The 27,951-nt window shown below is 39.7% G+C and overlaps 1 protein-coding gene across 2 annotated transcripts in view; it reads right to left on the bottom strand.

The window, feature by feature from the left end:
* The window catches only part of pvrl2l (PVR cell adhesion molecule related 2 like), a 186,675-nt gene that overhangs the window by 99,645 nt on the left and 59,079 nt on the right, over positions 1-27,951 (bottom strand). For both annotated transcript variants that reach the window (XM_036567102.1, XM_036567101.1), the window contains exons 2-6: positions 13,485-13,594; positions 11,719-11,962; positions 8,003-8,296; positions 6,490-6,607; positions 3,895-4,043 (exon numbers count right to left, since the gene is read on the bottom strand). In XM_036567102.1, the coding sequence (XP_036422995.1) occupies positions 3,895-4,043; positions 6,490-6,607; positions 8,003-8,296; positions 11,719-11,962; positions 13,485-13,594 (915 nt within the window). The remainder of the gene's footprint in view (positions 1-3,894; positions 4,044-6,489; positions 6,608-8,002; positions 8,297-11,718; positions 11,963-13,484; positions 13,595-27,951) is intronic.

Genomic DNA, 27,951 nt, shown 5'->3' with positions numbered 1-27,951 from the left:
CTAACCGTAAGATCAATAAATGTTAGAAACATGCGGTGCCACTTATAAATGATTAAAAAACGTTTATGTAGGCAGCAACTAAACGCAGCTTTTTAGAACACAGGAAAACACAGTGAAAATGCACAGATCAGGCAAAACATTATGACCTTGTTTCTATGTTCATTGTCCATTTTATCAGCTCAACTTACTATATAGTTGCACTTTGTAGTTATATAATTGCAGACTGTAGTCCATCTGTTTCTCTGCACACTTTGTTAGCCCCCTTTTACCCTGTTCTTCAGTGGTCAGGACCCTCATGGACCCTCACAGAGCAGGTACTATTTGGGTGGTGGATCATTCTCAGCACTGCAGTAACACTGACGTGGTGGTAGTGTGTTAGTGTGTGTTGTGCTGGTACAAATGGATCAGACACAGCAGTGCTGTTGGAGTTTTTAAACACTGTGTCCACTCACTGTCCACTCTATTAGACATTCCTACCTTGTCAGTCCACCTTGTAGATGTAAAGTCATAGACGATAGCTCATCTGCTGCTGCACAGTTTGTGTTGGTCATCCTCTAGTCCTTCATCAGTGGTCACGCTACCCACAGGATGCTGTTGGCTGGATATTTTTGGTTGGTCGACTATTCTCAGTCCAGCAGTGACACTGCGGTGTTTAAAGTTTTAGAATTTAAAGAATTTAGGATTTACAATATTTAGTCCTAATTTTATTGGACAGAAACCCCTGGGGACTTTTTCAGGTCTAAAGCAAGAGTGGAGCTTGATTTTCCCCCATCTCTCAAAGACGCTTCTCGCAGCAATGCAAGCTATAAAATATTGTTTATTTGATGGTGACATGTTTGGTAATCTACCAGGTCCTGCACTCTTGTCCCATGTACACAGAGTAGACAGGGCATGGGTTAGAGGTGCCGCAGATGCAAACAAGTAATGCACACAAAACCCCTCCCTGCTGGTGCCAACAACAATGGGCCAGCCAAGATAAAGGAAGAAGTCCAGAGCTTCCTCTGAAGAATCTGAAGGTGACTACCCCTCAGCTTTTTGCTTTTTCCATTGACAGGATAACTTAGGAGGGGGAAACTAATGAAAAGTGACTTCTCAGCAAGCACTAACATCAGTGTGTTAGCTTTGTGTCACCCAGGTTCTTTTTTCCCTCCTCCAAGATTTTTTTCTTTTCTTTTCAAGGAAAGCAAAAAAGAGTGGCTGTGACTTCAAGGGAATTCAGCACAGAAGGTATCTTCTTGAAAAACATGCTTTCCAACTCTGACTGGCTTGCTTGTGCTTTCTAGCTGGACCAACGGACCCAAGGGGAGGGGAGTGGTGAAATGCAGGCGCAGAGACGTGGGGAGGACAGGGAGCTGGGAGCTTTTTGGTTCCGCTTGCGTCAGCTCCAGCACGATCTACGCTCCGCTGAGCTTCATCATAGCAGGATATCTTGCTTGTGTATGTTGTATATATGTATGTGTGTGTGTGTGTGTGTGTGTGTGTGTGTGTGTGTGTGTGTGTGTATGTTGTATATGTGTGTGTGTGTGTAAAGCACACTCAAACTCAGTGCTGTACCTTATCTTTTGAGAGCACACCTACACACGTCTCTCAACATCTATTACAGTCACAGCACACAATCCCAAACAGTGGTACACAAACACACCCACATAGACCACAATGCTCAAGACACTACTGTAATCCTCTCATCTTCAAAGCTGTTTAAAGAAAAAGGAAAACAACTTTTCCAGGCTTCAAAAGAGAACACAGAGGAGGTCTTTGAACAATGAACTAGCGCTTTGATACTTTATCACTATCTTTGTGTTCAGACAAGGCGAGCTGATATGACAAGGATGTAAAACTGCAGGTTGCGTAAGCAGAGTAAAGCAACATCTGGACTAGTGGATAATTCACTAGCTGTTGTCATGCTCACTATGAATGTGCATTTTTTGCGTTGAAAGAGTGGGTACACTTGTAGGGAAGTGTCAAAGAAACCGTGTCGAGGTATCAACTCTCCCCCGCTACTGTGATCAGAGGGGAAAAAAAAAGAGAACCATTGGTGGTACAAGAGCGGCTCACTTTGCCCACCTCCCACACCTTTGCGTTACACTGTTCCTACAAAGCGCCTTTGTTCTCCCACGAGAGAATCGAAGGCTCCAAAAAGGATTCCCACGGATTCTAAATGCGGCCCTCTTACTTGCTTTGGCATGAGGAGGTGCCAGCAGCCCTGCTGCAGCTGCGAGAGAGATTTTTTTGTGCAGCCCTTTTCGCTTAAGCAAGCTTTCAGTGGCTAAGATCGAAACAGAATAGTGACATTTCAAGTGACTGGACCACCAAGAGGGTGTGTTTTGGATCAGTGCTTGTAGGATGTGTGTCTGTGTGTGTGTGTGTGTGTGTGTGTGTGTGTGTGTGTGCGCGTATGCTAATGCATGAACACAAAAAGAGGAACTGCTTTTAAAACGACTAAATTTAAAATGTGCAGATCAGCACTGCCGCATGCAGAGGGAGAGAAATAGAGAAATAAAAAAATAAAGTCTCCAAGTGATTTTTTTGTAAATCAAAATGGAAAAGGAACAAGTGACACAGAGCTACTCTACTGATGTTAGGCATGGGGCAGAAAAATAAGGAGGGATTAAAAAAAGAAAAGGAAAAAAAAGATAACCTGGCAAACTGGCTCACACCAACCAATGTCCCATAAAGAAACGGCTTTGTAAGAAAACACCCCAGAATTTGGTCAGAAGAACTTAAGTACTAGAAAACCAACCACCATGTAAGTTGATTTGGCTACTAGAGCCCACCCAACAAAAAAGCAAAGTCTGAAGTAGGTCTCTGTTCATAGTCAGTGAAGCCTAACACAGCGTATGACAAAAGCATATGCGTGTGTGTGTAATCATATGTATGCATGGATCAGAGTATCAGCCTGTATATATTTACAGATGGGTGACAAATTAAAGGAAAAACCAACCTTAAGCGTCTTAGTAAGAGCCACTACGAACAGCTAGAAAGCTTTTCAATGCACCTTAACATAGATTCTACAAGTCTGAAACTGTACTGCAGAGATGCAATACTGTTCTTTGAAAAGATATTACTTCAGTTCCCTCAAAGGCTGCAGTATATAAGTGATATATAGTATTTAGTAGTATTCAGTGGCCCGCTATGCCCTGTGGATGGGGGCACTGTCATCCCAGAGGAGGCCACTCCCATTAGGATATAAATGTTTGATCAAAGGGTAAAAGTGATCGGTCAGAACAACTCCGTATCACTTTATGGGTCAAGCATTCAGGCCTGTCTTGGTGTATGCCAAACATGCACTGATCCACTTGTGAAGAATATGGTGAAGGAAGACTCATCTGACCATATCACTTTTTTCCATGTTTCTGTAAACTAGTGCCAATGCTTTTTACTCTACTGAACTCTCAAATGTGCATTCGTCTTTGTAATGAGAGGTTTAAGCACTGCAATTATACTATAATATCCCTCTCTATGTAGTTGTAGCTGCATGGACATTATCAGTAATTTGTGCAAGAGGTGCTCTTCTGTTTTTCCTTACATTTCACACTAGTGCACAAGCATCACAGTCATTGAATGTACACTTTTAACTCCAATGTCCAACCATATTTACTGATGTCTTTCCCAGAGATCTAAATGCAGATGTCACTTTAGTCACTGTTCCTATTCAAACATTGATTAGTCTTAGAAACCTCTTTCAAAATCACTTAGATCTTTCCCTCTTGCAATCTTGATACAAAAGTAAGGCCGCATAGAATGCTCAACTGTATCATGCCCACCTGTCTAGAAGCATCTACACTAGTTATGTTTCTCCATACATTTATTCAGGTTTTTCCTTTAATTTGTCACCCATGTGTATGTGTGCTTGTGAGAATCATGTTCACATGTTTTCTTTCTGTCATTACTCACCTATGACCGCAGCAGTAAGCTGGCTCTTGCCTGATCCCAGACTATTTTTTGCCTCACAGATGAAGGTGGTATTCACACTCTCATCCACCTTTTGCACCAGCAGCCTGTTCTGATCCACCTTTGCTGTAGCTGGCAGGTTTCCCAACACCCTGAGAACAGACAAACCAGCTTTCAGAGGAATGCTAGCCTATGTTAGTTTCCAAGCCACAGTAACTGGTTAATTTTGGGGATTGCCAATAGAGCGATAACTGACATGTAACTATGCTTGAAAAGCAATAATTACTCATGAGAGGGACACTGATAGAGAACTAGACAAGCCAAAATTAATTTAAAACATTTTGTCAAATAATATAAAATAACATTTACATGTGATATTTATACTTTTATACTGTCATCAACCAATGACTTATCAATAGAGTCATTACGCTTTGGAACAGCAAAAGTTGTTTGGGACACACTGTCTGAAGAATCTTCTAAGCATTATAAGTGTTCTGATGAGATGTAAAACGTAAAAAAAAGGGGAATTCATGCTTTCCCCAGCTGAATTCTAGAGCATCTCTGCTATAATATGACTCTCTTTTTGCATGCAAATCACATGGACAGGCTTTGTAACTTCCACTTTGTGGCATTATTTTGGGGGCTGGGAGGACCTAGAAATTAGAAAGAGCACCGCCTGAAATCCTATGAAAAGCTTATCTCACTAGTTTCTGAGGGAGGAAGAAAGAAATAAAGTTCAAAATAAAGTAGGGCTGCACATACACCGATACCGTGTTGGTATTGGCTCTGATACTGACACTTAAACACTGTATCAGTATCAGCGATGGGGATACTGATGCCTATGACTGATACCACAAAGCCATTTCTGATGTGGACATATGCTGCTGGGTGACGTGGGTATGTGTGCCAGTGGACGTAACCTAACAATACATTAGTGGTGTATGTTTACAAGAAGTAAAAATGCTCATAGCAAAATCTGTAACACTAGTATTTAATGGTAAGGCAATGGTAGAAGGTGATATACCAGTTGGAATTCTTCCTAAGGTATACATTTCACTGGCATGCCAAAAACAAGGCAGGCGATGCAAAAAAAAAAGAATAAAACCGCTAACAGGAGCTCCTGAGCTGAATGGCTGAGCCATACTTCTTTCGGTAATACCTCATCTGCCATTGTGTGGTCAGTTAAAGTCTGAGTTAATGATAATCTAGGTTGTTACTGAGAAAGCAGATGTCAGAGAGAAATATGGAAGGACCTGCCAGTCTCTTGCCGTAATGATAGCCTTTAGCCTTGGTTTAGCTTGTAGCAAAGCCCTCCCTGCAGCTCCATTGATCAGCCGTATCACACAGAGGCCTGTTCTTGCGGTCAGTTATCAATCAATCTGATAAATCCATTGAAAACCGCTGCTACTGATAGCATGAATGACTAACATTTACTGAACTCCAGCAGAGCCTGATGTTCGTAAATCTAAGTGCAAGTGAACGAGAAGCATGGACGAGACAATGACCTGAGAAATTCAGATGTGAAACCTTTAGTACTGTTATTGCTGAGTCAGAAAAGCTTCTGCCTGCTTACGTGTATACACCACAGGTTTATCTATATATATTTTCAAGTTTTGTTTTTAAGTATTTTGCACAATAATTCACATTAACTGCAGCTGTGATCACATTTCAGTACCATTATCGGAATTGAAAAAGTAGTACTGGTGCATCCATAAAATGAAGCATATGGGACAATGTATGGCATGGTTCATGTCTTAAAACCTGCTAAACAGAGCATGAAATGCAAGAGACAAAGATACATCTAATGTCTAACAAAATACCAGATAAAGTAACAGTATAAAAAAGGCAGTGAACATCTGTTGATGTCAAATGATTAACTGAATCTGACCCTGATATTCAGTTAATTTCTAGACTGAACTGACCATGCAAATCAGTGAAATCCATATGATTACACTACAATCACAGCTCCAATACCCTGGCATGAAAAAACATGTATAATGCAATTTTGAATTTTAAAATACAGACTCTGCTAACATGCCACCCCACTGGAATTTAAGTAATCTGATAGGCATTGTAGATAGCTGAAAGAAAGATTGCTGTTTATGTTGTCCTTGAAAGGTTTTGGCGAAAATGAAAGCAAGTTCTTGGCTGTTGTCAGACTGTTTTGTTTGGAAATATTTTAACGACTCTTTAACATCAGACCTGTAGACACTGTTGACGGCAAACAGATAGTGACTGCTAAGCTCACAACCATGTGCTTGTCTGGGGATAAAACCTGTTCATTACTTGTTTTACTTCACCAAATGTGAGCTGCTATGGGATGAGTAGCTGTGCTAATGGCTACTGTATGCTATTTTTTTCCCCTAGAGTCAATTTGTGCTTGGCCATGCAAAAAGAAAATCTGTCTCAGCAGGCAACCACATTTTGATAGCTTATAATAGACTGACTGATCATGCAAAGTAGATACAAACTTATGATTTAGCAAATCATGTTGGCTGTCCACAATTACTGGATAAAGGGAATGCACACAAAATTTCCCACTATCCTCAAACTTTAAATAAAATCCTATGCTCGTGGTTTCTCTTTAAGGTCACTTACGTTGTCCAAGTAACATTAACAACCTTGGGGTTGGCATCAGCATGGCAGGTCAGTGAGGCATCAGTACGTCCCATATACCAGTTATTATCATATCCCTCGATTCTGACAGTGGGGGGATCTGGAGGGACAAAGAGAGGTCAGTGCCATTAGTATGTCACTGAAGATCAACAATGTATGGAGAGAGTGAATAGCACAAAGAAAGAAAAAGGGTGAGAGTGAGGGAGAGAGATGGGAGGGTGAGAGGAGGAGAGAGAGAGAGGCTTTCATGTCTTCAGCTTAGATGGTTTAGTTGGAGTGATTATGTGCAGCTGAGGCTGGAAAAGGATAACTGAGATACTAAAGATCGCCCAAACGTGCACTGACCTACGAAAAAGCAGAGTCAAAAAAAAAGAAAACTGGGGGCTAAAATGCAGTCTGATATGCAAGATGAAATGAAAGAAAGAATATGCAAAAAGGCTAAAGATATAACTTCCTCAGTGATATCAAACACATACAGAATCACTTTATAATTCTCTAAACAAGTAAGGGGTGGAATTAGAAATTGAAGGTCACACTTAACATATATTAAATGACACATTTAAAAAGTGAAGTTCACTTAAAAGAGTTTTAGTTGGATGTTAGTTAATGACAAAGTGAGTGTCTATAGAGCATCTACAGTGGACTCTCATTATAAAGCAATACAAAGTAGAAAAGTCAGAGCGGAGCATGTAGCCAGTTTGTGTATGAGTGTGTGTGTGCGTTCTTGTACATTTTACAGAAACAGTCAAAAAAAACAGCACTAACCTTGCAAAGTAATTTTATGTATAAAAGCTACATGTTTCATTTTATGTTTCAATTCTGTTTTTTAGATGCAAAACACCTTATGGATACTGGCTTGTAACTCACTCACGTTCAGCAGGTCAAAAATTCCATTAGCATTCAAACAGCTTTTGATGTCTCACAAGAAAGTGTGTTATGCATCAGTGACACTATGTGTACTTGTTAAACTGAAGGGTTTAGACCAGTGATGTACGTATAGTCTGCGGTGGACATACTGTTACTAGTTTTTGCAAGACTAACTTAGCTAGCTCACAGCAATGTAACTAAAACACTTAGCTAGCTACAAAAATCACCCATTAAAGATATAAATCATGATATAACTTTACTTAAAATGTAATCTTAGACATGCTTCAGTAGTTATCTTATCAGTTAGCATTTATATGTTTAGAAATTCACATTTTTACAATAAATACAAACAATACTAACATAAGTAGTAATTTTATCTCTGTGAATGTGTTCATTTAACCATTTCCAAACCTCTCTTCGTGGCAGCTCAGTGTTATTTACACTTTTTATCTAATAGTAATAGCTAATCAATCAAATTTATTAAGTTAAATCAGATGGAAGATGGAATTAAAATGTACTTAGGTGCCCAGGAGTTTGCACAGTACTGTACATATGGGACGTATGCATGATCACAAGTCTTCACACTGAATAAAAAAAAAAAAAAAGTTCATGTGTGTGTGTCTCTTACACTGGACCACCAGCTTCATGGGGAAGGTCTGAGGCCGATCCTGTGTGTGCTGGCTGATCATACAGGTGATGTCTCTGCCGTTATCAGTGGACGCTGGGGCCATGCGGTATTCGCTCTTCACCGTCACTGTGCCATCTGATTCAGCCTGAGACGTGCTGTTGTACTCACCCATGGCACCGGTCACCCATGTGATTGTGGCAGCAGGCTTCCCCTGCAGTGCCTCACAGCGCGCCACCACGACCTTGGCACTGCCAGTCTGCACCACAACCGGGGTGGCTGAGTTTTTAGGCTTGGCTGAGGGAGAGATAGAAGGAAAGGAATAAGGAGAGAGGGCAAGAGGGCAGAATGTTGATGTGACTGCATAATGTGGCTTTACTAATCAAATATGATGTTATTTATTAAACAAGCAAATTGGAAAGCTAAAATTAGAGGGTAATACAAAAATCAGAAGTGCCACAAAATGCTGGATCAGATAGCAGGGGAAATAAAGAATGAATTAATCACAACAAATCCAGCCTAAAATATCACAGAATTGCAGCACTGCATAATATAAAGCAGAAAGTGTAAATATCACATGATAACAATCGCCACATGTAGCCTAAAAATACATATGAACAACAAGTACAATTATGTTAGACTTATATTCTTCCTTTTTTGGGTGGCAGAGTAAAGAGTGAATATAGAAAAAGCTACAGTTTTATATCAGCCAAACAAGGGTTGGAACTGATAAAGTATACAGTAAAGTGACTCAATATTTAAAGTAAAAAAGCTGCGGTATGAGTTTTATGTTACATCACATCTTTTTCTGAGAGTTTATTAATTTATTTCTGTAAAGTAGAAAAACTATTTTTGACTTATGTAGACCCAGAGCAGCACATGTAAACATTTTGCACAAATTCAAACTCAAAAGTCTAATGATCTACTTTAAAGACTCTGCCTTGTTGGAAAGCCTGTTTGAATTCCTTTGTACTATGTTGCTAGTTAACGCTAGTTTCATCAGTACTCCCATTAATATTAGAAGGCGGTGTTAGTTTAACTATGGAAAATATCCATATCTCTTAGCTTATGAACAAATTCAATAATGTTTTCAAATATTTAAAGTGCCAGATTTTGATCCATTTTCCAGACTGTTCTTAACAAATGTTCTTGCTCTCTATAGATATGGTGTCATTTAAATTTAAGACAAAATAACACTAATTAAGAGAAATACACTAATAAAGAGATTTAAGTTGCAAATTAACTCTTTTTGTAAAAGGGCATCATTTGTGTTTCATAAAGACATGTATTTTAAGGTTTGTAATGAAAATGCTGAGACCAGATGGATACCTAAAAATATATTTGCAACAGTGAGTCAAAAGTAATGTCATTGGCAACATGCACAATTTAAGTGTTTTTGTTCTTTCAGGTCCGAGACCCCTGATGTGAGGTAAAGTTAAGCTTGTAAGAAAAAAACGAGTCAAGCTTTCAGCTCTTTAAATGTTCTATTATTTTTACTGGAAAATGCACATGCCCAAAAAACAAACAAACAAACAAACAAACAAAAACCCTAGGGCTCCTCCAGTAAAACCTGGCCATTTGCAACCCTGGTCATACTGTTAGCGATGTATTTCTTCCTGTAAGCTAGAGAGCAGTTTGAGCACGGTACTTTTCAGCGGCATCTTAAGTGACTGGCTTCACCATATAAAATAACTAAAGTTGAGTAGTTTTTAGAGAAAATTAAATTTAAAAAATCTGATTGCCATTAGTACCAGTCGATACTCAGGGATTCAGTACCTGCGTTGGAAATGAAAATGTAGCACCTCTAAACAGGATGGCAAAAATTGCAAACAAGGGAGAGCTATAGTACACATGATGGCATTTCAGCCAAACAGCTGAACTCTCACCTCACTACAGACTACTTGTACATTATAGGTATTGTAAATACACACTCAGCAACTGCACACTAAACAAACACAAATACAGATCTACAAAATAAAATCAGAAGAAACTGAAATAAAATAAGAAAAAGGAAAGTGGAGGACAGTAAGCACAGAAGAGAAAAATAGAAGAAAAGAAACGGATAAAAACTTGGAGATCAACAACATTTCAGAGCAAGAAACAAGAGTTCTTGTGTCAACACACAAGCCTACAAAGTACACAGAGTTTATGAAACAAAGAAATGAAGAACATAAGACGGAGATCACTTCGTCGAGGCAGTGCTGATTCATTCTGAGCCCTGGGCTGATGATAGCAGTGGCTTAGTCACTGAAATGATGAAGCTGGTTAATGGGAGCCATTAACATTAAAACAGAAGGCAGACAGGCTGCAGTTAGCAGAGGTAACAGGAACCCACATAGCCAAAATCCAGCCCTGGATCTGTACTCGCAAAAACATTTCAGATGATGAGCGCTTCTGGGGTTTTGTCATGCAGGCTTTCACAGTTAGCTGGTAGCTAAAGCCAAAATAATAGTAATAATAATGAAGCAGTATGTGACAGTACAACTGCACAGCTTGGCTCAAGCTGATGGGCTAAATGAGAAAGTTCACTTCTCATGAAATAAGCACTAAAATGGGAATTCTACTTCATTTCAGTAACCAAGTTACTGTTTGTTATGTGATGCCTATAATAAAAAATATGAAAGAAGTTAATGAAGTTGAAAAGTTTTAACAATACATGACACATGCTTTCTGACATCTCTAGATGCTGTTTGTTCAGACAAAACAAGGTACAGCTGATGTCTCTGGCTATTCTACATCAGCCAGCTAAAACGAGCGATGGCACTGTTTTCGTAGCACATTGTGGCTGTCTGTAGGAAGAACCATCTACCTTGACCGAGTTTTCTTCCTTTTTACTGTACCTCTAATTTACCTGCATGTACTATTAATTTGACATCTGAAGTCCTAAAGTTTGAGTAACTGGACATCATAACTTGTTTGTTTTTTGTTTTCCAGAATCCAATGGTTTAATTCATAACATACTAGGGTTTCCTCGAGTTAGCAATTAAGTGAGGGAGGACGAGAGAGAGAGCAGTTGGTTAATAAATTGGACATTAGTCATAATGAGCAAGTAACTGACCAACTGAAAAGTTTAGATTTTTTTCAACTGTTTTTTTTCAATTCCCTACATCAAAAATCTCACACCAAAACACTATTTGTCATTCATATTTGACTGGCATGAAATTATAAGCCACTTCAAGAATCTATTATCTTGTCAAGCTGTCATTAGCAATTTTATTGGCCTCCATAGCATGCACAAGGTTTGTGCATTTTCCTTTTTATTCCAGACTGGCCAAAGGTACACTGAAAATATATATTACTTAGAAAATACTGTATAAAAAACATTTTAAAGTCAAATGGTATTTCTGCAAAAAATGATTGAGCAGTAAACTGCTGAAGTAGTGCCTTTTCAAAGGCTGGTATAGTCAACAAGTGAGCTGTAGCATAGTAATAAACTAATTAAATTAATTAATAAACTTACAGCTTAGGACAATTCTGTTACTAATCCACTTTGAACAAAAGACAACACTTTATCAATGTAACAATAAACTGGTATACTGTAAGATTAACAAGTTTTATGACAAAAATTTAAGATCATAGATCCTACAGTTAGATTTCTATTAGGTCTCAATTAGGCAGTTTGCACTTAGCCAATTAGTTATTTAGTTTTAGTCATCTGAGATAGTTGGTTTGTTAATTTGTTGGCCTCTGAATAAACTGATGTTTTGTAAGCAACTTACCAAGCATGATGAGCGTGGTGGTTCCCTGTTCGTTACCACTAGGGTAGGTGGCGTACTCACAGGTATACCTGCCGGCATCGGACATCTTCACACTGTCAATTCTAATAGACGGGTACTCCAGGGAAGCTTGGATGAACTGGACGCGGCCTTTAAAGGCTGACTTGGGGAAACTCTCACCATACATTGGATGGAAAACCGCTATGTTCTCTCTGTGGCCCTCAGTTGCTTCAAAGATCCATGACACCTGAGAGTCAAAAACAATTCTGAAAGAGCTAGCAGAATATTCAAGATCTGCTGACATCAACAAGCAATTCACAATAGTAACAATGTACAAAGGAACTGATACATTCCTCACCCTTACTAGCATTTACATATTGACCTTATTCAAAACCACTGACTGGCCTTCACATTTCAATGACACCTTTAATGACAATGCACAAACCCCACCTCACCCAAGCAGCAAATTCTAATATGTAATTTCATTGTTTTGCAGAATAACTTAGTTTGAAAGACAACTTTACATTCTTTTCCACATTACGTATCAAAAAACACCATGGGACCACAAAAACCAGATATTATTTGAGCAGTGACACGGAAACACAGTATGTGTGTGACGCTGTTGAAAGTATCAGACGCAGCATCACTGCCGTCATATTACACACTATCTTCTCCTACCGACCACTTTATTAAGGCATTTTTTCATGGGGCAGTGTGTTATGGCACATTAGTAATATGGATACTAATCTGACACGGAAAATACCCATATTCCCGTGTCCAATTCCCATTGCACAACAGAACTGTGCAAGAAGGCGAGGTTCACTAGAGGCTGTTTTTTAGTCTACATTTGGTTTCCTCTTTATCTCGATATCGTTGATGATGAACGAGTAACCCGATGGCAATGACCACCCTTTTGGGTTAAGAACTGAGAGAGAATTAGAGAGGATTAATGTACCGTTAGACACCATGTAAATATGTTGGATTCACGTTTACGAAGTGTGTGGGCACATACCCCAGTAGTCAGGCTCTTTTATGTTTAGGGGGGTTTGTTAAGAAGCTGCCTTATTTGTTCCCTCTGCTATGCTCTGTGATGCTAGCTCTATCTACCCTATGGCTCTCCTCCTTCTGTGTGCTTTATTCTTACATTACATTTACCTTTAGTGAAAGTAATCAAAAATAAATGCTTTGTGCTTCAGCTTGCTTCAGTGTGACTTGCTGCAGTGTAACACCTGAGCGTAAAAAAAACCTAGCGCAGCTAGCTCTAAAATGGAAAGTTCTTCTGATCCCCATCTATGGCCAGGAAACAGAATCAGAAAAAGGTAATAAATAAAATTTAATAATATGTAGACATAATGTTTTATTCACTTTTAATGTTAAAACTACTGAGTTATAATGGGGCCTTTAAAAGCAGTAAAAGGTAAGCAGATGGACTATAATCATTATTGTTCAGAGTGCACCTATAGGGTGATAATATGTTGTTGGCCTGCCAAATAAACTGGCAACTCTGTAAATGCCCATATATCTTTGCAGCACAATGGACTGAAATGGCAAGTTCTGAATGTAAATTGATCTAACAACTGACTGCATCACTAACTGACTCACCGAGTCACGTATTACAACAGGGACACTGAATTACAGACTGAATAAAATACAAACTGACAGACTCCATTACTGACTGGCTGACTTTATCTTAAGCTGACTGCCTCGCACATAGTTACTAAATGATGAACTTTCACAGTAATTGACTACATGAGTAATACTGGCAGTACCTGTGTGAGTTTAGTGCTTCCTGGGTTGGTGAATTCACACCGCAGATTAACAGATTCATTTGGGTAGGCCTCCACCTCGGGCAGCACCCGCACACGCTGATTCCGAACCACTGCAGGGTGAAGAAGGATAAACGTTAGGCATCCCAGTCACAAATCTGGAGTAAATCAGAACCACACTCAAGATCCTTGCTCACATACACACCTCATTCTCTCACTAATCACAACCACACTGCTGTGACTCTGTAATGCTTATGGCACATTTCTTGTGATAGACGCTGTGGCATGAGATAAGGACGTGTTTATGCCCATCTTTAATCCAACCAAGCACGGCGACGGCCAGGAGTTGGAACTGGGTTTTTCCATCATAGTTTAGCCGGGTGAAAGGTGACCATTTAGGACTGAGAGCAACTCTTGTTGATGTCACTACAATACACGAGGGACACCATCTTCATTAACGGAATCTCACCAATGACACTGTGTACAGTTTTTAAGCCCATCCAAGTCTGCAAGTCTGCATAATAATAGCTTTGATTTATGAATAATCAATCACTGTATATGTAAATTGTCTAATTTACATATAATTTGCGTAAACATGTAACTGCTCTGACCAAGTCTGTGTTAGAGGGGACGACACCTGCAGGTGCTCTCACCTCCCACCACTCTCACTCTCTTTCATAATCAAATACACTATTTTAAGACTCAGACAGCACTGATGTTCAATATTCAGTGATGTTTCACAGATCTAATAACAGGGTCAGCTTTTTTCCCCCTTTCATATGATCAGAACTATAATCAGAGTGAAAACTCAACAAACTCTGATCATTTCTGCTCAGAGACATTTTACATTACAGAGGCACAGTGATCTGTACTTTAGGCTAAGTTTAGAAAATATAAGCATTAATCAAATAGCACAAGAATAAAAGAAATGTAATTTGACTCTGAAATGAGTGATATAATCAATGGACATGGGCTTAGTGCTTCTCACTCCCTTCATTCCCTTCATTCAACAAAACCCTAAAATAATTAGTGTGTTTGTTCATGCAGAAAAAATCCTAGCCTATAACACTTCCGATTAGTTTCTGTAAAACCCAAGCTGGAGTAGATACTGTCCAGTGGACATTTTTGGATAACAATGCAACACCTAGTGTAGAGATGGCATTACAGTAGATCTTCTGTTTAAATAAAAAACACAAAACAAAGAGACAGAAGTAGAAATGTAACATATACCGTACTGGGCAAACGTCTAAGGCACCTATATATCATTAGAATCAATACAAATAAACAAATACATAAAAAAGTAGAAAAAAAAAAGGTTTAAAAAAAGTAGCTGATATTAGGGGAGCAAGTTTAAACAGCGACTTCTGATTTTGCTTCGATGTATCATATGGATTTGTTGAATTTCAACACCTGCACAGATATTTTAACTTAATAAAGTATTGATTAACCAAACCAGGTGTAAAATGATAACTACAAATTAATGCTGGGCTGCCACAAAGAGAGGTTTGGAAATGGTTAAACAAACACACTGACATATCACTGCTGTCGGAAGAAAACCTTTTATCTCCAAAATGGAAACTTTACAGGACAAGGAAAAAAACATACTTTACTTTTAATGTAAGTCAATGGAACCAGACTTTTCCAAGTCATTTTGGTCCATTCTTTATGAAATTTGCACACAGTGTAAAGGGCAACAGCCATTTTCAAATTATGCAAAAAACTAAAAAAACGACAAAAATGGAGATATAAGGTTTTCTTCCGACAGCAGCAATTTGTAAAATCACTACTTACTATATGAATGTTATTTGCATTTAATATTAGTGGGTTTTTTTTGAGAAAAGTAAATGCTTATTGACCATATATACAGCTTTTTAAGTCTGATTTTAGTAACTTTGGCTAAAACTTGTGCACAGTATTGTATATGTAGAGTTGCAACAATAATAAAAAAAAATAAAATCACTGTAGCAGTAGCATGCCAAGCAAGTGTTGGGCATGTCTCCAGCAAAACAACACATTTGTGTTGTGAGAGCACAGCTATCAACATCTGTAGTCGAATGCACACAAAGCGTAGTGTTCTTTGTCGTGTTCATTATTTAACGTTTGTTGTGAACGTTACAGCACTAGAAGGATGTAACAAAACACTTTCACAATGGTTTTAAATAGGTCGATAGATAGATAGACAGTCAGACAAATAGTGAGGGATTCTGCTTTGCTACCATGCTCACCACTTCTGTAAACAAATATTAAGTTCTGTGAGTGAATTTTTATGTTAGTATTAAATATCTTGCTGGTAAATCATCCAAATGGTGTGGTGTTCAAAATATGACCGCAGCAGCCCTACATACATACATACTGGCAATACATCTCAAGGCTCAATTTTATTCATTCATTTACATATATCTTTTACGTTAATATATATTAATCATTTATACATATCAGTCTTAAAGGCTCAGTAAAAAACAGCCTGTTTAAGCCTAAGTGATAAAAAAAAGACTGGAAATGACCATGTAAAACTGAATTATGACTGCTTTGGTAAATAAAACCATATGTTATAAGTGGATCTCATAAAAAAAACAAACAAACAAAACAATTACATTACAAGACAAACGTAGGATATGTAGAATATTGACCCTTTAACATTGTAAAGCCCCGCACTAATAAAGTCAGAATTTTTCTTCATCCAACTGCTGTTTAAATATTAACAGAATATTGAACTGTGAACGCAGCCTTGAATCATGAGCTAAGTGTGTTGTACTGTATCCATACAGTACTTTTTCAGCACCAGATTAGGAAGAGTAGTATAGGCAGCAGAGAGTGAGATGTAGAGGCTAAAATAAACAACCTCTGTTCTGCTCAGATAATTTCCATTGCAGGCTCTTGTAGCAAGAGGCACAAGGGATCTCCCTGAGCTACTGGAGTCAAAGGCCATCAAACAGCATGAGGGCTACTGGAGGAGTGCACTCAATGCACTGACTCCATCAGCCACCAGCTCAGTCAATGCTACAGTGTGTGGGAGCACACACAAACACCACTTGCTGTAACCAACTTAATGGACAAATACGTTTAAACAATAGCAGACCTTCAACTGTGTTAAAATCAATAGGTAGATTAGATAAATATACTGTAAAAAAAATAACTGTCACATATGCCTGAAGTGGATCATATATAAGTTTTTAAGTGCATCAAACTAAGAAGACAAATAATATACTTATCAAAAACTTGACTCTAATTAAAGCTATTCAAAGACCTCCTTCTGCAGCACCCTCAAAAGACAATAAAAGAAAAACAAGTACATACTTAGCTCATGTTGAAAGCCCTGGGCTGCATAAAATGAAAGCATATTAAAACAAGTGTACACACATACATAAAAGCAGGAACATCTCTAACAGAAAATTAAGTATAAGTCTTAACAATCAAATTTTCCAGGATGCAGTGTGTCCACCACCTTTATTACAGCTTCCATTCTTTTCAGGAGATGTTCAGTTTTTCAGGGGTATTTTCCCACACCTCCAAAGTTCAGTCTTAGAAGTTAGGTTGCATTTCTGCTTCTCACCATCCAACTAATCCTAAACACATGCAATGATATCGAGGTCTGGACACTGGGGTGGCCAGTCCATTGCTCTAAGAACAGCAGCAGCTTCTTCCTTCATTTACATAATTTCTTCTTTTGTGTTTCTTTCTTTTTCTCAGTAACAGCTTCTTGACAACTACACATCTTTTCAGACCCATAGTGGTAACTCGTCTTCTAACAGTGTAAGGATGGACAGAAACACCTGTGAATTTTTCAGAACGTAATTTTTTTTCAGAAGTAAAAGTGGAACTTGATTTTATCTCTCCAAGACACAAGATTTAAATACTGTTTATCTGATGGTGACAGTTTTGGTGGTTTTGTGCAGTTGTTCTGAGTCCCTTTTTTTAAATTATCTCCTTTTTACTTTCCCTTTACTTATGCAAGTGGATTTCTTATGTCTAATCTGCTCAGAAATATCTCCTGAAAAATGAATACCTTGATAAACACTTAATTTAAATAAATGAAGGGTGGTCTCTGACTTTTGTACCGTACCGTATATTAAAGTAACAGACACACATAGGGTAACTTGGGGGGGAGGAAACCCACCAGGATAAGACGACCCAATGCCTTAATAGCGGGACAATATTTCCTTGTTTTAGGGTATTAAAAACCACATTTGTCTGCTGTTCCAGTTTATTTCCCCTAACTCAGGGGTCGGCAACATGCGGCTCTTTTACTGCCCTGTTCCGGCTCCACAGCATAATTAGATTTTTTAGGTAAAAACAAAATAATCCTTCTTTGCAGTAAAATAAAGCTCTGCTGGTTGATCTAACACAGGTTTAACAATAAATGGTCTGGAGTAAATGTATAACTACTACAACAATCTCGCCTAGGTAGTAGCTAGCGAAACGGCAATAAGATGAGCATCGATAATTTTGAGACAAATGGACTTATTTTCCTGCCAGTGATGTAAGAAAAGCAGTTATAACTGAGCTAAAGCTGAAAGCAGAGCAAAGTTAGTCTGTGTTTTTGTTTATATTTTTAGCCTACACTAGGTCATTAGCACATACTGAGACATATTTACAGCCAAGATAGTAAAATGTTACTTAAATAAATGGACATAACAGTTACAATGTTATGGCTCCCAAGGCGGACTGATATTTGCTGAAAAGACAAAACGGCTCTTCTTAACATTTGTATTGCCGACCCTGCCCTAACTCTACAAAGGTTTTTGCACCATCAGCCTGTACATGCTAAATTCATGCTCAAATATGGCTGAGCCTAATCTAACATTGTTCTTAAGACAGGCATTTTCTCCCATTTCCCCATACTGTATGTGCCACATCAAATAGCACTTACACACACTTAGAGGAACATAGTTACACAGTGAATCCATTTTGGCACATATTCCACCACTGCATTAAACTCTAAATGACCCCACATTTGCAACCCCCAGAGAGTTCACAGTTAACATTATGCAGCTTGAACAGTGAGCGATATGTGCCAGCAGAGCAGAACAGCAAATGTTATCTAATGACAGGGTGAAGCATGTGGTGTTATGATTCCATGAAGAATATGAAATTATTGGGAATCTAGCAAACTTGGGACAATGTGTGAATACATCTGCGTGTTCCTGAGCGCTTCCACTCTGTAAGATGTGTGGTTTTTAAGAGTTTACACATGCAAAAAGCAGAAACTGCAAGAAATATACATATCTATCCATATGGAAATAGGGAGATGGGTTGCATTATGTCTACAGAGCAATTTGAAACAGCCTGGCTGTGCAGTTATGCTTTCTGTTCTTTAGCAGGAAATATGATCATTCTTTAAAAAGAACAGACCAAACACACTGAGGTCAAGTAAAGTGGTCACACTTTACTTCTCAAAAGAACATTATAACAGGCTATAGGAGGGAAAAACAGTTAAAAACATCTATTTCATTCTTATTTTACATTACCATTTATTCATATAATTCAATGCAAATTTATTTGAAGCCATAGTTCAGGCACCGAATTATCAGTTCTTATAACTGATAAGCTCTATTCAAAAATATTAAATTTGTTAGACTTCAAAAATACTCCAAATTAAAAACATGGCATTCATTTCGTAACATCTTTTGTTACAATAACTCACTGATAAAGCGATACATATCGTTGTGTAAAAAAAATAAAGAGTCCGGGGGACTAGTGTGAAGATCCGAGGGAATAAATGCTTAGGTGCATGCGTCCACTTATGTGTAGCTGTGCTCACATAATTTCACCCCTGAAGGAACATAATGGCCTGTCAGTCCAGCACCACAGAGTAAGATGTCAAGAGACGCAGAATATCAGCTCACTCCTCTCTCTCAGCTGCATTCTTCTCATTTTCTCCATATTTTTCTGATTTACCTCACCTCACATGCATTCTGAATCCCATTCTTCACATTTTCCACCTCTCTTTTCCGCTCCCTTACCTCTTCCCATCAATGTCTTCTCTGTTACATAATGCAATGACTCGAATTTAATTGTACTCTCTTTTATTAATTGTACTCACTTCTCATTACACCCCTGTACATAGGTGAGACAGAGGTGGAGAGGGTGAAAACCTTCAAATTCCTTGGCATCCACATCAGTGAGGATCTCACCTGGTCTCACAACACACACATCATCATCAGGAAGTCCCAGCAGCAACTGTACATTCTGAGAAGGCTGAGGAAATTTGGCATGCCAGCCAAAATTCTCAGCACCTTCTACAGGAGTACGATCGAGAGTGTTCTTACCAGCTCCATCACGGTCTGGTATGGAAACTGCACTGCTCAGGACAGAAAGGCTCTCCAGCGTGTGATCAAAACTGGCAGACGCTACAGAAGTGTGAAGTCCAGGACTACAAGACTGACGAATAGTTTCTAGCCTGATAGCCTGTGAACACCTCTCTCCCTACCTCTTCCCCCCTCCCACTCTGAACTGGTTTAACTTTTGGCCGACTTTGCACTCAATAACTGCACCTTACATACACTGTACTGCTGCTGTCAGAATACTACTGTTTACATCTATTACTTGCACAGAACACTACTGTTTACATCTGTTACTTGCAACATGTACTTTATGAACCGCTGCTTTACATACTTGCACATAGGCACACGTTACTTTAATTTTTCTTTCAAATTTGCACATATAACTGTACATTTTTACTATTGTTTTTAGTGTATTTTCTACTTATTCAGTGTATTTAATATATTTTCTATTTTTTTCTAAGATTATATTTGGTGAATGGAGGAACAGCAAAGTAAGAATTTCATTTTACAGTGTAACTGCCTGTTTCTGCTGTGCATATGACAATAAAACTCTTGAATCTTGAATCTTTACGTAGCCATCAGGGTTATTCATAGTGGCCAATCAGAGACACCTGCGTGAAGCAAGGGACAGTGAGGGAACAGAAAACGGAAGACATTTGCATTTATACAAATACACACCTTTCGCTCAAGAGTTGGTGTTGATATTCCAGGCCTGATTTTGCTATTTGCAGTGATTAAAACATAGCGGCATGCCAGCACTTCACAAAACAGTTGGCATATCTGTGCACCGCTGATAGGCTTTATTTAAGGATGACAAAAAAGTGCAGGCATGCCAGCGTGTCGTCTTTAGATTTTTTTTTAATAAAAAACAAAGGCGGTATGAAGAAGAAGCACCACAGTCACTTAAAGGATGTCATCTTCTGTTTATGCACTGAAGCCTCAAGTCTCATAGCGTCTTATAGTCTAAGGTTTTTCTTATCTTTAAAGTAGGGAGGGGTGTGGTAATGTGACCGTGTGTGGCGGAGGAGATGAAGACTTCGGGAGGACGCAAAGGTGAGGATCCATCAAATCTTGTCAATTTATTAAAGTTTTTACAAAAAAAAGGTAAAGAAAAATACAACAAAGGAAAAAGAAAAGAAAATGGATTAAAACAGCCATCAGGCTTCTCCCAGCCTCTCAACTACCTCCATGTTCATGAGCCCGCCTGCTAGGCCCTGCCACCCTTAGCAGACGACACGTCTGCTCCAAGCTGTCTCTTCCTGTCACATGCACTGCTGCCTTAATACTTCCCCTTCCCTGGAACATACCATCCTAAGGAGGTTACGAACAAGAGAAGTGTAAAACCAGTACACGATACACATTGATCACCAAAGACACCATTAACGTAGATTTCTCTACATACGTATCTTAAATCTACAGCGTCATCCAATGGTCAATTTCTCCCTTTTCTCTCTACAGGAGCTGCTGACCGAGGACACCCCCCTCTTGAGGATATCAACCAGGTACGTACCACTATCCCTACAATCTAATTTCTCACCGGTGTGTTCTCAAGCTAGCTTAGTCCAATTTGGGTGCATCTTATATTATTAAAGGTGTAGAGCAGATGTAAATCTCATTGGTGATGTGTCTGGTGCCTTGACATCATCACAAGGGGGAGACTGATACCACAGAAATTAATACTTTGGAAATGACTCATTTTGTACTGCGCAACCAAGGTCTTTTGGTATTGCATAAAAGAATATGGACAAGCAACGCTGGAATCAGAAAAGTAGACAGAGCCCTGATAACTCCGGCAGTAGAATCAAATAAGTGTCATGGAAAATTCCATGTATCTTATTCTTTCATTCAGACTTTGTTTCAGTTTCTTGTGAGCTACACTATTATGAATAATCCAAATAATCAATTGTAGCCAAATAATCAAACATATGTGCCTTCAAATATCTTCAAAAACCCCACTTGTTGTGTAAATGGAAATTGATTTTTTTACAATATTCTTGTCCTTGTCAATCAGTCCAAAGCAAAAAATATCTTTAACAATTGCTATTCATTTTTAAAGGGTGTTGTTTCCTCAGTAATTTGTGTGATTGCCAGTCACGAGTTCAACTCAGGAAACGTACAATATGCGAAAAGTGAGGAGGACAGAATCGCATGACTGTGAGAGTGCGGAAGGTGGTATCCTCCCCAAGTCTCCCACGTTTGCTACGCCCTTGGGTCCCCGGTAGCACTGTCCTCAGAAGCTGCTCGTTTGCGTTACATTATGCCAAACGGAAAGCTACTAAGGCCGCTTTGTCACGTTACCATGAAGGAGGTGAATGATGTGGCAGGTAAAACATTTGGTTGTAATTAAACGCCATGGCCTAAGCTAAAAACTGTTCACGCCATCGAAGGCTGTTCCAGTCAGAAGGATCCTTCAAATACAGCCGAGAAAGGCAGTGTGCATTCTAACAATTTTAGAGGATGCTACCAAAGCATCTTTCAGGGTCTTCTGTTGCCCACAATCCTTTGCACACATGTCTGACTCAAAGAAAGTTCAAGAGATATTGACAATTAAGACTATTAAATGCTATTCTAAAAAGGGCAGTAAAATGTGTAGCCAAATATAGAGTGCATAATTTCTTTAGTGCACTTTATTGATTTTAACCAGTTAGCTTTTATTGGTTAAAAGCTGCTCTATGTAAGATTTGGGGATTTGGAGACCTCTCTGATGGAAATGTGTAATTGCACGCAATACGCAAAAGAACATATTGTAATGTCGCTTGTGCTTCTGACCCTAATGACCAGATGAATTTGATGTTTCCAAGTGTGCTGAAAAAGCATAAAAAAGAACTCAGTCAAAACTTGGTCAAAGTCCTGTTTTCTGAGAATTAAAGTGAATTATCTATTTTTGTCATCATGTGTTCAGCAGCACAATGTTGGTCTTCCTTTGGGGCCTAAACATCTAGCCAGATTTTCTTGTTTAGCCTTGTGTGCGTGAAGTTAATAAGATGAATGTGGTCCAAAAACTCCCGCGCGCCAAGTGCGTGCCAACTGCTTTCTGATGACGTCACAAAGCGGCTCTGGTAGACTGTTCCATTTTGCACAAACCAGGAGCATGGATTGGGCCGTGCCACTTAAGAACCACCCATTTCACAAATGGGGCCCAGCTTTTTGGATCGCGTGAATTTCCACAAATTCAACCTTCTAACCCCCTCAGCCGCTGGCCTCGACCACGCGACAACTGTGGTATTTCTCGCGCTGGTTCGCCTCGAGCTCGTTCCTGCCACATACGCGTGAAGGCTAGAAAAAGATGGCGAGGTTTCCTTTTTTACAAAAGCGACGAGCACAGAAAATAATTAGCACAGCGGTTGTCTCTGCCCTGTCGCGAATTCCACAGAAGGGCACGCTGGCGAAGCCCAGCCTTCACACGCTCGGCTCGCTTTTTTATGACGTACTTACGGAGAGTTTTGTCGAGACAGAGGCACCGAGCGTGGATTTAGCAGCCGTTTTCTGAGGTGAAAACAAAAAAAGCGCCGTGAGGTAGCTCGCTTTAAACACGCACACAATGACAGGCTGTGATTTCCTCATACCTGACAAATCACCATGATAAATGAGGAGTTTGCAGCCGGTCAAGTACCGAGCCCATAATTACGAACGGGAGCAGCCGCCGCGCATAAATAGAGTGCAACTGGAAAACAAAAGTAAAGTATGGTGAAGGAAAGGGAGAGCAATGTAGAGCTTGTGAAGGTCCACACACACACACAGCTCTGACCCTGATGTTTCCTGCTGGTGCAGTGATGATACCTCTGCCATATTAAAGAAGACCTTCAGTCCACACTGCCTAATCACACATCTGAATCCATTAGCTCTGCGGGTACCGTGACCAGAGCCAAACGCCCAAAGAGAAAAATGACGCCTAGGTCACCTCGCTCCTTCTTTCATTCTCTCCCTCTTTTCTGCCGTCGCCTTCTCATCCACTTCAACTAACCCTACAGTGCCACTGAGGCTTCTGTCTCCCTCTCTAAATATCACACGTTCCCTTTATAACGCTGCATTATTACACCCTCTGACTCATCGTCCCTTTTTCTCTGGGCCTAACTCCCTGCTGCCTCTCCCTACCTAGTAATCTTCCTCCCTTTATCTCGCCTTACTCAGTCTCTTCGTCTTTCACTCGCACACCCCCTGCCAGACAAACATGCATGGGGGCCCACCCCTAATCCGGACGAGGAGTTGAAGCAACACACACACAGCCTGAATCTGTGCCCCTCACTCCGCTGCCTATCAAGCAGACAGCCAGCAGATTGATTGTCTCTCCTTCTCACTTGTCTCACTCATTTCTGTCTCTCTCCCCTTTCTCTTCCATCTGCGTCTATGTCTTTCTCTCTCCCGCCAATGCCCCCTCTCTCAAGGTCATGCTGTGCCCTACTCCCTGCTGTCCTCCCGCATTCTTCTCTGTCTCGCTTTCATCTTTGTTGTTTCTCCTCGAGCCTATCTATCTCCCTCCTTCATTTCACTTTTCACTCTTTCATCTTGTGGGTTTCTCAGCTTTATTCCTTTCATCTTTCCTCCTTTATCTACTAGGCCATCTCTCAAAAAATGGACCTCTGTTGCTTCTCTGCTCTGCCACTCACAATATCACAAACATCTCCCTCTTTACACAGTCTTTCTTCATACACACAGCAGGGTCAAAATATGTGAGAGCACATCGAAAAACGTATTTTTTTTTCCTGGAATCCTGGAAATAAACAGAAACTTTTTTTAAAAGTTAAAAACAGAAAAGTGGTGTCAAGTAAAATGAAAAAGAAAATATATGGGATTCTGCACTATTTTTGGGTCAGTATTCAAATTTAAGCAAATTTGTGACACTGATCATATTAACACATTTGTACAGAAAAAGTCAGGGTTTTTTTTTCAGTCTTATCCCTTCAGGTGGATTTGACCTACTCACTAGATGCTTTTGCAGAAACTTATGTTTGTGCTCAAGTGCTTGCTGTCATTTAAGCAAAATTTTATGCTGATAATTTATGATGAAAATATTTTTTAATAAAAAAGAATGCAAACTAAAATGAAAAAAATGGACATACAAGGACACACAACTATATATATATATATATATGCTACATCTGTACATCCATACTTACATCCCTACACTGTCTGGAGGGAATTCATGAGAATTGTGGAGGAAGTTTGAGGTTAATGTATGATGCAACTCCTGTGTGAGAGAAAAGCATGTGTATGAGTCAACACATGTGTGTGTGTGTGTGTGTGTGTGCTGGGTGCAATTTTTAACCGTTTTCCCCTTGGGGGACAGTGAAACAGCAGAAGCAGCAACTCAAGCACCATCTCCAGTCCCCTTGAGACAGAGTGTCTATGTGCATGAGTGGGTGTGTCTGTGTAGTGAAGGCCTGTGCTCTCACACCCCATAAGAGAAGTTTCTGAAATTGAGGCAACAGCTTTTCGCTCTCAACAGAACACTACAGAGAGACTTACGTGTGCAAAGACTATCAGTTTGCCCAATTCTCTTATACAACAGTTGACTTTCAACCTAACTGATTAATAACTTTAACTAACCATTAACCCAAAATCTATTCAAAATAACACAGCAGATGTTTGCGCACCATCACACCTTATGCCAGGGGGCCACTATTTATAATGTATTGTGTGTCACGTGACAATCTCAGTTTAGTAGCATAGTGTTTGCAATGACAGCCATGTTCTCAGTTACAGTGGAAAATATGCTCATCTTATCCCCAAAAATCAGAGTGGGTCGTGAAACAAAATCCCCACATTAGTACCTGGTGTGACCACTATATGCCACCATTGCATAGAGCTTAACAGGTTGATTGTTGAACGTTGTTCCCCTTTTCTGCTATAGCTATGCAAAGTTTGCGGTGATTGCTGGGAGCTGCAAATACGTGTTTTCAGAGCATCCCAAATGTGCTCAGTGGGTGACACGTCTGGTAAGTTAGCAGATCATGGAAGTAATGGGACATTTTAAGCTGCTGAGGAGTATGTACAGATCCCTGTGACATGGGGCTGTGCGTAGTTGTGTTGATAAGTGAGGCAATATCAGCGGATGAGCGGTACAACAGTCTCATCACGGTACCTAAACTGCCACTGATTAAATGCATTTGAGTTCACTGTCCACAGGGTATGTCTGCCCATACCAAAACCCACCGACATGGTCCAGTCTTTTCACAACACTGCTATCAGCAAAACGCTCAACCAGACAACACCATAACAAACTGCCTCCCATCTGCCCAGTAAAGTTGAAATCAAGATTCATTTTGTGAAGATGACTGTTCTCCAGCCCTCTATTGGCCATTCAGAGTGAATTCTTGCCCACTCTTGTTGGTTACCATATTGAGCTGCATTCATATCAATGCCCTGATAAAAACATAGAGCATCCAAAAGACCTTTCACAGGATGATTTCTGATTGTTTGTGCCAACTTCAATTGTGCAAACTAACTTTTTATGAGCTGTCTGTGTAGCTTGAGGCATATGGGCTGTAGGTGTTGCTTAACAAAAAACTGCACATTATAGTGCCTTGTCCTCAAAATAAGTTACACCTGTATAGTGATCATGCTGCTCAATCAAATTGTTGATCTACCACACCTGTGCAGTAAATGGTTATTGAGATTTTTTTCATGAAACTGCTGCAAAATGAGAGCAAAACCAAAAGTGGTGCATTTTGAATCTGTTCAGTATATATCTGTGCATTCTAGGGGTGCGGGAAAAAATCGATTGTTAGATGCATCGCAATGCAGATGGAGACGACTCCATCTTCTCAACTTTTTAGTTAGTGTTTGACAGTCTCTCGTTGCAGATTTAACGTACCAGGAAACCAACTGCGCTGCTTATAAATGCGAATAAGTCCATTCATCTCCAAATGTTCGTCTGTCTTTCTCTTTCCCTTTTTCATTTGCTACTAGCCTGGCGAAACCTCGTTGCTAGGTGACCTGCAGTCTTTCACCCCGCCATCACGAGACCAAAACCAAAGTTATGAAATCACTAAAGAATATATAATGTACTGCGTGGACATCTATTACCACTGGATCTTATTTCACCGTAACCGCATTTTATCACAGATGAGTGGCAGCAGCGTCTCCTAACAAGAGCAGTGAATGAGAGCCTTCTAGTTCACTTGCCACATCACTTCCATTTGCTTTATTAATAAAAAATATTGGACGTAAATGCATTATGGATCATTACAAATACTTTGTTTTCAAACTACAAAGTTCTCAGACAGTAAGAAAATAGAAATCATGTATAGAAAAAAATGATGCATCAAGATGCATCGATAATCGTTTTATAATTGCATCGCAGCCCTCTGAATTGTAATCAAATCGAATCGTGAGGTGCCTAGAGATTCCCACCGCCATGGGCATGCGCACCTCTGCTTCCTCCCAACTATGCAGACATGAATTATTCCTCATAATCCTTGTGTTCAGGTTGGGAATGTGCATTTGTGTGCATGTAGAGGAGTGAAAGACTGTGCCCTGGGCCTGCGTGTTTGTGTATATTTGTGGAGGTATTTACACATACATTCATTTGATCGCTTTGCACACAAAAGGCCGGGCCAGGACCGGCAGCCCTGCTCAGTGTTCCGAGCCATGTATTATTCATCAAGCTGCTTAAGAGATGGAGGGGGAGCGCTCCCCTTCTTATTAAATTATTGACGGCCAACATTTATGCTGCCTGCAACTAACCTGCAGAAGGGGGGTGGAGGAGAGGTATAGAGATAGATAGAAGGTGGGTGGGGCAAAAGAAAACGCTGAGGGAGGTAAGCATGAAAGCATGAGAGGAGAAGAGAGAAGATAGAAAAGGAAAAGAAAGGAGGTATAGAGGCCCATCTGTTCCTTCTTCCTATTTCTTTCCTCTTACCTTCCTCAGCATTTTCTTAAAAAGTGAGAGACAGAGGTGAAAGTAGGGAGTCAGAAACGAGAGATGAAGAGAAAGGAGAGAGAAGAAGAATGAAGAGATGAAGGGTAATGTGTGAAAAGGTGGAACAAAGCACTTGGCCTCAGCTAAAGCAATTAAATAGATCAAAGACAACGTAGGGGAGAGGGGCTAATCGAGGAAACCGGGGAGAGAGAGTGAATGCGAGAGAAGGGCAATGAACAGGTGGAGGAGAAAAGCACAAAGAAAATGGCAACTGGAACAGAGAAAGAGAGAGACCTAAGGCAGTTTCCTAAAGAGGTATTTCCTA

This window comes from Colossoma macropomum, unplaced genomic scaffold, assembly GCF_904425465.1.
Source record: "Colossoma macropomum unplaced genomic scaffold, Colossoma_macropomum, whole genome shotgun sequence".
NCBI classification, from domain to species: Eukaryota; Metazoa; Chordata; class Actinopteri; order Characiformes; family Serrasalmidae; genus Colossoma; species Colossoma macropomum.
Note: the sequence above shows the minus strand (reverse complement) of the source record. Positions and strands in the feature narration are given on the sequence as shown.